A 14,181-nucleotide genomic window follows, 5' to 3' on the forward strand; every position below is an offset into this window, starting at 1 on the left:
CACACACACATACACACAACAAAACCTGGATGTGATTCATCACACACAGGATGAGCTTTTTTAAACTAAAGAAAAAAAAAAGAAAGAAAGAAAGAAATATCCTGAGCAGTCTGAGAGTCTATCAGCCAACACTGTTCTAACAAAATATTGCCTAGCTGATGGAGTACTTTGTGTCGAATACAGAGGTAGTATTTCAAACGGCAGTGCAACACCTATGTCTATTTACAATAAAAAATTAAACTCACAAAAGCCAGCACCGATTTGAAATAGAAACAATGTGGTTGCGGGAGGACAAAGTTGTCTGCGGTGGGTTGACTCAACATGGAAAAGATCTTATCTTGCTCAAAAAAAAAAAAAAAGAAAAAGCGCGAGTGTTTTAATTTCCTCAGTATATTCGAAAAGATATTTAGAAAAGGCTGCCACAAAGCAAAGATCCGCATGCTGCTACATTATCACTATTCTAGTTTTCCAACCAAAATGTTTGACAAAGAATCTCAAGTAAAAACTGCCACGTTGAAATTTTTCCAAATACAGTCAAAATGTGTGTTGCCAATCCGAGCTGAAGAGCATCGAGGCCCTCAAAAAGTCAATTAGAAATGTTAAACAAGGTCATTGGCTAAAAACCGGGCCCTTTGTTGAAGTGACCTTGAGGACCGGCATAAGCCGTGTAACAGTCACAAACGCCGGCAGAACCTGGAGGACCTCGTTTGCCCGGGATACCAGGTGAGCCTGGTTTTCCATTAGACCCCGGGGGTCCTGAATCTCCCTCTCCGTCCAGGCCACGAGGACCCTGCAATCCTGGAAAGAAAGATTAAATTAGATTTAAATGTATTTTCATTGTGAGAGCCAATTAAATGCAGTTCGCATCTAATAGAGTTTCTTAACTTAACCTTTAATAATTTAGCTGGTCATAAAGTTAGATTTGGCACAGAGATTAATTATTGAACTGAACACAAAACATCAATCTTTAAATTCAGGAAATGTTGCATTTAAAGTAAAAAAATTAAAAAATATAATCTTTAATTTGATGGTTGCAACATAAAAGTGCACAAGTAAACAGCAATACATTAAATGAGGGTATGGGTCCATATGTACAGGGGTGAGAGTGATTAATGTACAGAAGGTAATGAGATATGTTATATACACCGATCAGTCGTAACTCTATAGCCACCTGCCTAATATTGTGTCGGTCCCCCTTTTGCTGCCAAAACAGCCCTGACCCGTCGAGCATTAACAGAATGAACTTGTTCAGCAATTTGAGCTACAGGAGCTCGTCTGCCGGATCGGACCACACGGGCCGGCCTTCGCTCCCCACATGCATCAACAATCCTCGGCCGCCGGTTCACCACTATTCCCACTTTGGAACACTTTTGATAGATACTGACCACTGCAGACCGGGAACATCTCAAAAGAGCTGCAGTTTTAGACATGCTCTGACCCAGACGTCTGGACGTCACAATTTGGCCCTCGTCAAACTCGCTCAAATCCTTACGCTCGCCTATTTTTCCTGTTTCTAACACGCCAACTTTGAGGACAAAATGTTTACTTGCTGCATAATATATTCCACCCACTAGCAGGTGCCGGGTTCTTCACTTCACCGCTCATAATGTTATAAGGTCATAATCTTTTGCCTGATCGGTGTAAAGTAATATACAGTAAAATCATAAATATTTTAGATTATATGTCATTTCACAGTCAGAATTCTTAGCTAATCCAGCAGGTAAGTTAAATCTCCAGTTTCCTATATGGTTTGAGTACAAAGACCTCCCTTTTCTGGTCGTTTAACCGGGCCACTTGTCTGCTCAGCCACTAAAGAAGCACATATATGATATTCTGTTTCAATAATCTCCACAAAACAGTTACATCTAAAGCGAAAAGTATAATACCTGGTGGTCCAGGTGGACCCGGGAGCCCATTTCGGCTTTCCCCTTTAGCCCCTTTCATGCCCATTGGTCCGTTTTCACCTGGAGATAAACGTGCAGAGGAAACGAACACTAAGTAAATAGGGTGAAACATGTAAATAAGCAAATTGTTTCTGTTTCACTTAAGACTGAAAGTGCATGAATAGCAGCAGTTCTTCTCTAAACCGAGAGTACAAATCTCTTGTTCTGCTTTACCTTTCTGACCTGCTGGCCCCATCGGCCCAGACTGTCCTGGGTATCCCTGAGCTCCAGGTCTGCCAGGGTAGCCTGGGGTTCCAGATGGGCCTTGTGCTCCAGGGGGGCCTGGATCTCCTGGTGGTCCCTTAACTGTCTCACAGTGTTCGCAGCCTCTGGGGGACATCGCCTGAAGGAGCTGTGGCAGTTGATCTGTTCAATTATTTAGAGGTGAAGCTTGCTGGTTAGGATTGATGGTACATAATTAATCTAAGGTTAGTCATAGTCTTAGTATGTACTAGTAACGCTAGTCAAAAACATAAGCTTTTTTTGTATAAAAAGTTTAAAAGTGTTTTCAGTCTTAATACTTCGGACACAAGTTTATTCATATATATTAAGGAAAAAGAAAAATGCTAATTGTGGTTATTACAACATCAATTTCAAAATTTTTTAGTCTCCATTTGCTTTTTCAATAACCTCCATTCTCCTGGTAGGATGTTCCATGAGATTTTGGAGTGTGGAGATTTGAGCTCAAAAACAAGAGTGTTAGTAATGTCAGGTATTGACGTAGCTGAGGTGAGGAGGCCTGTGGTTCAGTCAGCGTTCCAATTCATTCCAGTAGAGTTCAGGTAAGAGTTCTATAGCAGGAGATTTTCCACACACTTACAGCAAATGTAAAGCAGATCTTCATGGAGCTAGCTTTGTGCACAGGGGCATTGTTATGCTGAAACAGGTTTGGGTCTCTTAGTTCAAGTGAAGAAAAGACATTCTGTACTATTGTGTGCCTCCAACTTTGTGGTAACAATTTGAGGAAATAAAAAAACATCTGGCTGGAAAGTTCAGGTGTGATATTCCACAACATTAAATGTATCTATAAATAGTTAATAAATTAAAAAATTTTAAGCATTTTCAAAGCTCTAAGTCTTGTCTTGTTTCTGTTAATAACAACAGAAACAACCCCCCCCCCCCAAAAAAAACAGAACTTATTTCTTCTATTTATTGCAGATTTTAAGTAGTGGAAAATAAAGCTAAATCCACAATCATTCTTCGCAGAGATTTGTGGTTTTTCAGCTTTGCATTTCTAAATAAAGATTGCCCAGAAGACTCAAAACCAAATCTTTAAACATTTCCTACTTTGATTTACATAAAAAGTGTCTTTGTGCTTTTTAAACTACAGCGCATATGAAAAATACAGTGATGTGCAGAAACCTATATATTGAGCAAGAATGTCTGTTGCCTTATGGATTTCCTTTAAAATAGAGAATTGAAAGTGAAGTGGCTTCTTCCAGCACTGCAGATGTTTCCAGCTTGCTGCTAACTGACAGCGCCGGTCTTTCCAGTTCTAACCAACATGCTGATGTGCACAATCGCACAAGTACGCAGTGACACAGACATCTAACCCGATGTTTAGTTGGCTATACTCTGTTAGCACTGGTCTGGGTTAAGGTTTTGGGTGGCCAGATGATGGTCTGTTCAGTAACAGGAACTCACAGTAAGTCACAATCACTTGACAGTTTTTTGACAATCAGAGTATCTTAAAATCTGTTGCAAAATGAAACACTTACTCTGCAACACTGATGAACAAATCTTCATTAAGTGTTCTTCAGAAGGTGGCTTCCCCTGAAACACAGATGAGTTGTTTTAATCAGAACAGTTTCTGTTGATACTCTTCACTTCATTTGTGCATTCTAATGGTTTCTTTCATGTATTCATTTCAGGAAGGAGGTGAAATGGGAATACATTTAGCGTTACACATACACACACTTTCACACCTAGGGTCAATTTAGGGTTTTGGACACCAGAGAAACCAAAGAGAAGCCATGTATGCCAAGCTTAGATTCAAATTGAAGGAACCCATCATCTATTGATAAGGAAAAGAGGAAAGAATTAAAAATTATATCAGTCAGGTGTGGACAAATCATCTATCTATTTGCTAACCTAATGCGCCGATATAATAGGTCCAATTTTCCGATAAGTCCTAAATTTTCGAAGTCCTATATTTTTTTAACTAAATTGTACATTTATTCTGAAAAAGACTTCATGTGTGCGTCCAAGATGACTGACATTTCATTTTAAATCTCTTGCAACTCTTTTGATTTCTAGAAAAAATCAATAAAATAATATTCAGAATGATCCATTTTTCAAAAAAGGGACTGCAAATTTTTGCACTCGTGCTGTTATGTGACATGCTTTTTCCTCAGCAAGGTTAATTAGTCACAAAAAAATCACCCAGAACAATTTTAAAGATAATTTGATCCTCACAGATGTTGCCTTCTTCTCTTTTCCCTCACAAGTGGGTAATTTTGTAATTTGAGCATCAAACACTTACCGGTTTTCCTGGGTAGCCTGGGATACCTGGTTGCCCTTGCAACCCATCATTTCCTGGAAACCCTCGTGGCCCTGCAGGTCCCGTTGGACCGACTTCTCCCTTTTTCCCATCAGCGCCTCTGATTCCTTGATCTCCGTCCACACCTCTCTGAAACAGAGGAGAGAGATCATAAACCATGCTCTAACAAGCTTTACGATAAGTGTGCATGTGGAAATACATTTGGAGGAAACAAATACACTAAAATTCAGGGTGTTCAAGAACCCTAAAACAAGCCTTGAAAACAAGGGTATGGTTCTATAGCCAGCCACTCAAGATCTTATACACACTTCCAACCCATGGAAAGCATATCTTCATGGACTTGACTTTTTATCATGTTGGAACGGGTTTGGATCTCTTGGTTAAGTGAAGGGAAAATTTCATTCGACCACATCTGGACCTCATATACAATCGTATGCCTTCAAATTTGGGGTTGAAGTTTGAGAAAGAACGACTTTCTTTCGGCTGTTCCCATTAGGGGGTCGCCACAGCGGATCCTCCGCATGCTTGATTTGGCACATGTTTTTACGCTGGATGCCCTTCCTAACGCAACCCTCCCCAATTTATCTGGGCTTGGGACCGCCACTGAAAGGGGCTGGGGTTGGTTCCCTGACCGGGGATCAAACCTGGGCCACAGCGGTGAGAGGGCCACCTAACCACTAGACCACCAGGGAAGAATGACTAATGGCTGGTAATTTCAGGTGTCCCAAAAATTGTGTCTATATTGTGTGTGTAAGGAATTCATTGATAGAGAATTGTACTTCATTACAAAATACTATTATTTATATTTATGTAAATCTAGTGTGTGTTTTTGTGTTCATGTGTAAAGTGTGCTTAGGGTTAAGGTTAGGGTCTTCGGGTTAGGGTTACGGTTATGTCTTAGGTTGTAAAAAACTACTTGACGATGCCTAAAATTCCAACAAAATCATTGATAAATGTTCCTCCAAACGCCTCCACTCCCCAGATCTTATGAAACAACAGTTTTATCAAGAAAAAGGAGGAATTTCAGAAACGGCCCTGTTGGGCCCTGTGGTCTCTTTATTTAAAAAAAGTAAATTTAATCATTAGATCTAAAGTAAAAGAAATAAGTTATATGCCGGAACTGAAAAAGCTCCTGCTTGGTAAATAAGCAGAAAACATTGTTGTGACGTCTCAGTAATTAATACTCACCTCTCCTTTGCTCCCCCTGAGACCCGGTTCACCCTGCAAAAGGCACAGCAATAGACATAGACAAAAAAAAAAGAGAAAAACATTCAGTCATTCGGACAAACATTTGCATCACTTTCTGTTAAAAAAAATTAATAAATATAAATAATTCGTATTAATACGATTAATAGAAACTGTTATAGAATTCCACATACAGGCTTTCCAGGATGCCCAGATGATCCCTCGATACCTTTTACTCCCTGGAAAGAGAAACATAGCACATGTTTAGTACTATATTCATATTCCCAGCTCAGGATATTACATATGTTCATGCCATATTTGTTTTTCCCCCTAAATCTGTTTCCACAATGTTCGGAGAAAACAATTGTTTACAATGTCTCTGAATGCACCAAGATGAAATTTTCCCTTGAAACAAAAAGATTCAAACCTGTTCCTGCATGACAATGCCCCTGTGCACAAAGACAGCTCCATGAGTTGGAAGAGTGTGAAAGATCTTCTGTAGCCTGCTATAGAAGTCTGACCTCAACCCTTTTGAACAATCAATGTAAACGCTGACTGCAACCCAAGCCTCCTGAAGTCCCCTACATGAGTACCTGACTTTACTAATGCTCTTGTGGCGTAATAATGACAAATCACCACAAACACACTCCAAAATCTAGTGTACCATCTTGCAATGGAAGAGTGGAGGCTATAATATCAAATGTGTACTAAATTTGGTATGGGATGTTTAAAAAGATTTATAGACGGGTGTCCACAAACCTTTGTCAATAGAGTATATATCATTCCTCAACAGAGTTCCTGGTCTACACATGGGTATATATATATATATATATATATATATATATATATATATATATATATATATATATATATATATATATATATATATATATATATATATATATATATATGTATATATATATATATATATATATATATATATATATATATATGTGTGTGTGTGTGTGTGTGTGTGTGTGTGTGTGTGTGTGTGTGTGTGTGCGCACATTAGTGCATGTACTGTGGGTTTCTGAGGTGACAAAGAGTTTCCGTTTTATTGCTGAAAAAACAATGTGTTTCAGAGAAATTATGTGAGTCATACACACTACTTTTCTAGCTTCTAAGTGTCTAAGTAAGACTGGTATTAGGGAATGAGTTTGCAGCTGCTATAAAGTAACCTATAACATGACACGTAGCTGTAAATGGTTTAAAATCACTGTGTCATGCTGTAATCAATAAAAAAATTCCAGCATTAAGAAAGTTCATGCGGTGAGTGAATCAATCCACTCTGGCAGGAGGCTGCAGACCGTCAGGACCAAAACATCACACCATATAAACTTCTTTCTTCAATCCACAACTGACCTCATCAATAATCCCAAGGGCCCACCAACAGCTCTGACCAGCTTCCTTTAACACTAACATTACAGTAATGTAAATCCTTCTCTGCTCATTTCATACATTACCATTTATGTCCCTGACGTTTCAGTGACCAGTCCTTTTTTTTTCAGATCTGCCTGGTTCATCCTGAAATCCTACCTCTTGATGAAGTCCCAGTCAATTGGAGATGACTCGTGCGGCTGGGAATAGTTTCACATCTACAGCCTAAAGATCTATGAAGCCGCTGAGAAACTCAAGAACTTTTCGGACTGATTTGGACTGTAATTAATATCAACAGTCTACTTCAATAGCACAGGACCATTGGTTGCATTAATAGTTCTGCATTTACAGACCTATTTCTACACACCTCAAGAATGAAACTGCATTGAATGGATATTTGTTGATGAGGATGGGTTCCCTTTTGAGTCTGGTTCCTCTCAAATTTTCTTCCTCATACCATCTCAGGGAGTTTTTCCTTGCCACAGTCACCACTGATTTGCTTATGAGGGATAAACAATTATAAGGAACTAATTTTTACGAAATAAACGTACACATTTTCTTATACAACCTTATAAAATCTATCTATGTGCAGCTGCTTTTATTACATTGACAATGTCCATTGTAAAAAATGAATAAAAATTATTTGAATTGAATTAACACAATCAACATGGACTACTATATTGCACCCCCTCACCTTGAACTTATACTGGAAAAATGTCCATTGCACTGCCTCACTTTACATACCCTGCACAAACAATATACTTATGGTCTTTATCTTTATTTATTAATTAATTTTCCTAGTTTTTTTTAAAGTTGTTAATATTTTTATAGCACCAGCACACCAAATTTCTTGTAAACGCAACCCATGATACTTGGAAATAAAGATTCTGATTCTTACTGCTGATTATTTCCTGATAACTGTATTATTTAAGATACATTTTGGGTTGCAACCTTAAACCTTGCATTCTGTTTAATTTACGTTTAAATGTATGGCATATGGCAGACCCCTTCATCCAGAGCGAATTACTGAGCAGTTAAAGGTTAAGGGCCTTGGTCATGGGCCCAGCAGTTGCATATCGGTAGTGCTTGGATTTAAACTCCTGACCTTCCGATCCATCTTAACCACTGAGCTACAGTATCTTAACCACCTCCCCTTCCAGCTCTGTCTGTGAGCAGAAATGGCTGAGCACGCTCCGTTCACACCATCCACCACTCAGAGACTAAACAGTCCCAAAGCTAACACACAGCAGGAAAATAAATGTCACAGTCCGTCACTCTCCACTGAGCTGCAGTACCTGACTTCCTTTTGGGCCAGGATCTCCTGATTCCCCCTGTAAAAAGTATTGCACACAATGAGGCACTGAGATGTTGACACACTGAACTAACCTCAGAATGAAACCTTACTGAGAACTGAATCTAGGAGATTTGCCAACATTACAAATTAGTCATACCTTATGGCCTTTTAACCCCGGGAGACCCATAATGCCTTGAGGGCCTGGAACCCCAGGCTCACCCTGTAAACCCTATTAAACACACACACAAACACAAGCATGTCATTCATATAAACACATTAAGTGCAAGGATTCAAATTGCAAAGAAATTGTGCAAAATGAGTGGAAACACTTTTATCTTATCTTTTATTTGGCCCCAAAACAACCTACAAGCTATTATGGAGAAAAACTAAAGAGATTACATCATACAGTTTCATCTTAAGTCATATTTCCTCTGACAAATGCAGATTGATATCTATCAGCACTCTATCTGAATTTTTCATTGCTCCGATTAAAAGCGATGAAAATTTTCCACTTTAGTTGAACACTTTCTCTACACTTCCTGTTGTCTCTACACAGAAAAAAAAAAACTTTATTTATAACCTAAACCATGTTGATTATATTTTTCTCCATTTAGAAAAGAAAAAAAAAATCTGCATCCTTCATTGAATACTGATTTGGATATTTAAGGTATTACAGTGACTTGTAGAAGTTATTTTTTATTATTCACCAGACCGTACATTTATTTTGAGCAATTTTACAACACGTGTCTGCAGACGGACTTCGGTGTGTTCCTAAAGGGGTCTGTGTACACAGGCTGAGGATGTGGTTTTGGTAAGGAGCTGAGGAAATGGCAGCCATCTAACCTTTAAAATGTGGCAAAAAAAAAACAGGGCTCTTAAAAAAAAATAATAATAATAATACTGTGCTTACCTGTGCGAAGAGCTAATCAAGCCAATTATAATATGAATAAATAATTTAGCATTGAATATTTATCAATGAATCATGAATTGAGCACTTATACTGGTAAGTTGAATAGGTATCTGAATAACCAGTCTGGGTTTTGTTTCTCGACTATCTCATCAGAATTACATTTATCTCATTCATACTGTACAACTGAGCAAATATGGGGTTAAGGGCACAGGGAGGGCCAAGGAGTGGCAGCTTTGTGTGGCTGGGATTTAAACTCAGGACCTTCAGAAGCCAATACCAAGTCCAATACCTTAACCACTTAGCTGCCACTCCCTGTACTAGCTCACTGTCATCATATACTGCACATGCTGAATTTGTAAAAGCCTTGGTCTCAGTTGAGCTGATCTTGAACACACCTCCATATAGAGTTTCAAATTGCTCTTTGTTTTATCATTTGAAACTCCAGTAGACCCAGGATGAGCCAGTCCCACTTCACAATGATCAGCCATAACATTAAAACCACCAGTCAGATATCCTGTGTATTCGCTAATCTAATGCTTATGACTGTTCACTCAGTGCATTAGAAATCCCAAACCATGAGAGGTGAAGTTTTAGTGATATAATCCACGTTATTTACTTCATCTGTCTGGCACCAATTATTTCTTAAGCCTATTAAAGGTTATTTTGCTCTTTTGGACCTGCTGCATTTTTTCCCATAAATGCAGTATGTGCCATTTAAACTGCTTCTCTTTCATACCATAACCACATCATCCATTCTATTTAGTACCATCTTATCTCTATGCCCTTTTTTGACTTTGACTGGCAGGATATTGTTTTCACACCTTTTCTAAAGGGAAAACCCACAAATTATTCAGAATAACTTACTTTAGTGCCGGGTGCACCCGAGATGCCGTCCTGCCCTCGAGGACCTGAGTTGCCCTGAAAAAACAGTATTAAAATTGCACCCGATTAATTTATTCTCCCTCACACACACACACACACACACACACACACACACACACACACACACACGCTAAATCGTGCTTTATATTCCAGTTACATACCTTCGGGCCGACAGGACCTTCTAGACCAGGTGGTCCCATTGGGCCTTGGGGTCCCTAAAATGAATTCACTAATCAGTTTTTGGTAAAAATATAAAAATTCATATAGACTGTATTATGATTCTGCAAATCTGCAAAATCTGTCCCAATTCATAAAAACCGACAGAATGGCTGCAGACATAGAAAGATAAATTTTTTATGTATTCAATCTCTGACATTTTTTTCTATTTCTAAAGAATCTGTTGATATTTCTATTAGACAGATTTACAAACCATCAGGAAACTAGCAAGCATGTGATTAGCAATTTCATTTATGTTTGTCACATTAGCTAACCTTGCTAAGCTATTTTACACGATTAAATAAGTCTACACTTGCTCTCAGATGGGCCAACACGATTTCCAGCAAACTGAATAGATATAAACACATACACTGTGACAAAAATATTCATTTCATTTTCATTTCAACCATTTCATCAGAAAGCACCACATTTGAACAAATCCCAGGAAGTGAAACCAAGATGTTGGCAGAAGAGGAGAACAAAAGGCTAACGTCTTCTTTAAATGACATTTATAGTTTTGCTTTTGCTGAAATGCCCTACCACGATAAAAACGCATATCCACATAACTAGATCCATTTCATAACCATGCAGACTGCCATTTTAATGGCATTCAGGATGTTAGCATGGTCAATTCACTTCAAATCGTGTTACACTAACACTGCATCTATCTATCTATCTATCTATCTATCTATCTATCTATCTATCTATCTATCTATCTATCTATCTATCTATCTATCTATCTATCTATCTATCTATCTATCTATCTATCTATCTATCTATCAACTAATCATCCAAATCAAGTTACAATACCACAAGACTCCAATAGGTGGCAGCAGTATCACTATAGGGCTGCTCTGTAACTCTAGACATGCAAAAAAAAAAAAAAAAAAACCTGTGACTCTAATCTAACCAGCAGGAAAAAAAAAAAGACTTACTTCTTTTTTCATTTCTTTAAAATACATACCTGAGGCCCTTTTGTTCCTGTTGAACCCAGTGGCCCTGGCAATCCTCGTTCACCCTGTAGCAGTTTCATGACATGATAAATACCGCGTACACAAATAGCAATACCACAGAACTGACATGGGCAACTTGTAGAAATAATATTGTGTCACATAGATCAAGGTACACACTCTTCCCTTGTACTGGGAAATCAGAAATCCTTGAATAACTGCCCGACATACAGGAAGTTTTAAAAAAAAAATGTCTCCGCAATGTCCTTAACACCAGAGAAACACTGACTTTTCTAAAATAGCAGATAATACATGATATATCCTTACACATATATTATACATAATTTCTGCAATAGCAACAGACACAAGATAAGAATATGTGCATTAAATATTATATAAGTTTCGTTCAGCACTTCATAACATAATGATGATGTAAAACTTTACTTTTTTAAACAGGAATGTTTGTGTGAAAGGTTGTTTGCATGCTTGCATTTGCCATTTTTACTTTAACACATGTATTTACACACACACACACACACACACACACACATACACACACACACACACACACACACACACACACACACACACACACACACACACACACACACACACACACACACACAAACACACAGAGAGTAACTCCTATAAGCACCCCCATAATGACTTGATGACATAAGTCGCTCAATAGTTCAGCAGTTTTGTTGTATGTTTAAATGACTGTATACGTTTTAATTAAGGCGAATGTATAAAAAAAAAAAAGATTCATGAAAATGAGACCATATTCATTTAGTTATATTTATATAACTAATTTATATATTATTTATATATTTGAAGATTAATTTGTACATTTTTTTGCACTTTTTATTTTTATTTTTTTTACATTTTAAATTTTTTTTGCTGACACAAAGTTATGTCATTTCTTTGTTGTTTTTTTGGGCAAAAAACGATTTACGTCAAATTTATTTTTCAATTATAATTAACAAAAAAAATGCCACAAAGTCGAATATGATGGAAGTCGAAACAACGTAAGTGGAGGTATATCTGTTAACACAATGCGAATTAAAAATGTCGTTTATTAAATGAATTGGTAGCATTGGCAAATCATTGTAATTTTCTTATAAAGTACATCTCATATACTATTCTTTACTTAAATCCTTTATTTGACCACACAGGTCATTCACAGAAAATGTACATTCCTATAACCTCTACTTCAACATCCTTTGACTTTGCAAGTCTCTTAAAATGTATGATGGAACCAAAAAAAAAATTTATAACAACAAAAAATTTATTTCCACGTACAATTACACACGTCATTTATAAGTCTATTGCATTCTTACCTGAGGTCCAGAAGGCCCGGTTTCACCTGGAAGTCCTCTCATGCCCTGAAACATGCAAAGACCAAATTGTAGGTAAGCTTCAGTTCCAGCAGAATTACATACACAAGTATAAATAAAGTCCAGACTGAGTAATATACAAAAGTCCATACAGTTTGTAGACACCTGACTGAAAGATTCCTGTGTGCTTTTTTGAACATCCCATTCCTCATTAATCCTAATTTTCTGTTTTAATTACATCCACTCTTCTGGGAAGATGTTCCATTAGATTTTGGAGAGTGTTTGGAGAGATTTGTGCTCATGTTAGGGTGTTAGTAATGTCAGGTACTGATGTAGGTGAGATGACGAGGCCTGGGGTGTAGTGAGTGTTTACATTCATTCATTAATATAGTTGAGGTCAGAGTTCTATAGCAGGAGATCATCCACTCCAAGCCATGTGATGCATATCTTCATAGAGCTGTTTTTTTAGTTTCATGCTGGAACATATTTGGGTCTCCAAGTTCAAGTGAAGGGAAAACTTAATGCTAGCATATCCAAAGACATCCTGTACAACTGTAAATTTCCATGGGTTAACAAACATCACTTTTTTTTCCTTACAACTGGTAATGAATTCTTGACCTTCAATCCCTCTGCCCTGATGCGTTTCTGTGTCACTTTCTGAAAAAGTGTCTCTCAAATATATAAATCGTAGGCTACAAAAATGCTACACAGTAATGAACTTCTTATGCCTAGTTTTCTGGGTGTTCGTGTTTCTCTCAGCCGCTTGTTATTTGTCTTCTGGCAAGTGGACTTCTCCCTCATTAGAGCCGTAATTACACCCAAGAGAGAGCTGATTAAAGATTGAACTAGAGAGAAAAAAACGTAAAGCGGCACAATCGCTTAGCTGTTCGACACAAAGTTCCTCCACCCAAACGGCCTCGGGAACACCGAGATGCTACAGATTTCTTTTTTAAAACAAACCGACGTGAATTGGCGTAAACAGGAAGTAGAAGTTCTCGAGTGAATCAGATCCAAATACGAAAGGTGCACAAAGTCTTAGCTCAGAGATATATTAAGCATCCAAAGGGACTTGATGACCTGAAGTAGGGAACGTTCACATGCTGGAAAGATCGCCCCCTTGCACCTGAAGTCTTTTTCCTTCAGCATAAATGTTCCAATGGAAGCAAAAGATTCACCACAGAGGTTCACCGCAGGGAGAATCGAGCCGAGGGTCTGAATTAACCGCTGTATTAATCACAAACACTCAAAATAGGCAAGCTGGGGCATGTGTTTGGAGATCTCTCTATACCTAAAAGATTCCATAGATCCTGCTTCCAAGAAGAAAGCCACAAGAAAAAGCTTGGTGCAGCCAAAACGTCGCCGCAAGAACCGCTTGCCAAGATGAATAAACGTCAAATCTAAACTAGTATTTCAAGCTTCGAAATTTATAGCAAAAATTTTCTTTGCCAAAAACCTTCGCTGCTTGTAGAAAGCATTAGGCCGTATGTCTGCTTAGAAGTTACTTCACACCAAGTTGTTCATCTCAGTTTAGATTACAAGCCCCTAACCTCCAAGATGGACACTCTATGGACAACAGTTTTTGGACAC

The 14,181-nt window shown here is 38.0% G+C and overlaps 1 protein-coding gene across 1 annotated transcript in view; it reads right to left on the bottom strand.

Moving 5' to 3' along the window:
- Nucleotides 1-344: 344 nt before the first annotated feature.
- Nucleotides 345-14,181, bottom strand: part of LOC310717249 (uncharacterized protein) — a 31,580-nt gene continuing 17,743 nt past the window's right edge. Inside the window, exons 18-30 of the mRNA XM_083525082.1 lie at nt 12,598-12,642; nt 11,272-11,325; nt 10,253-10,306; nt 10,074-10,127; nt 8,457-8,528; nt 8,301-8,336; nt 5,823-5,867; nt 5,632-5,664; nt 4,426-4,572; nt 3,662-3,716; nt 2,118-2,309; nt 1,887-1,964; nt 345-798 (exon numbers count right to left, since the gene is read on the bottom strand). Coding sequence (XP_083381208.1) covers nt 617-798; nt 1,887-1,964; nt 2,118-2,309; nt 3,662-3,716; nt 4,426-4,572; nt 5,632-5,664; nt 5,823-5,867; nt 8,301-8,336; nt 8,457-8,528; nt 10,074-10,127; nt 10,253-10,306; nt 11,272-11,325; nt 12,598-12,642 — 1,047 coding nt within the window. The 3' untranslated portion in view covers nt 345-616. The remainder of the gene's footprint in view (nt 799-1,886; nt 1,965-2,117; nt 2,310-3,661; nt 3,717-4,425; nt 4,573-5,631; nt 5,665-5,822; nt 5,868-8,300; nt 8,337-8,456; nt 8,529-10,073; nt 10,128-10,252; nt 10,307-11,271; nt 11,326-12,597; nt 12,643-14,181) is intronic.

The sequence above is a fragment of the Silurus aristotelis genome (assembly GCF_946808225.1).
Source record: "Silurus aristotelis genome assembly, chromosome: 22".
NCBI lineage: Eukaryota > Metazoa > Chordata > Actinopteri > Siluriformes > Siluridae > Silurus > Silurus aristotelis.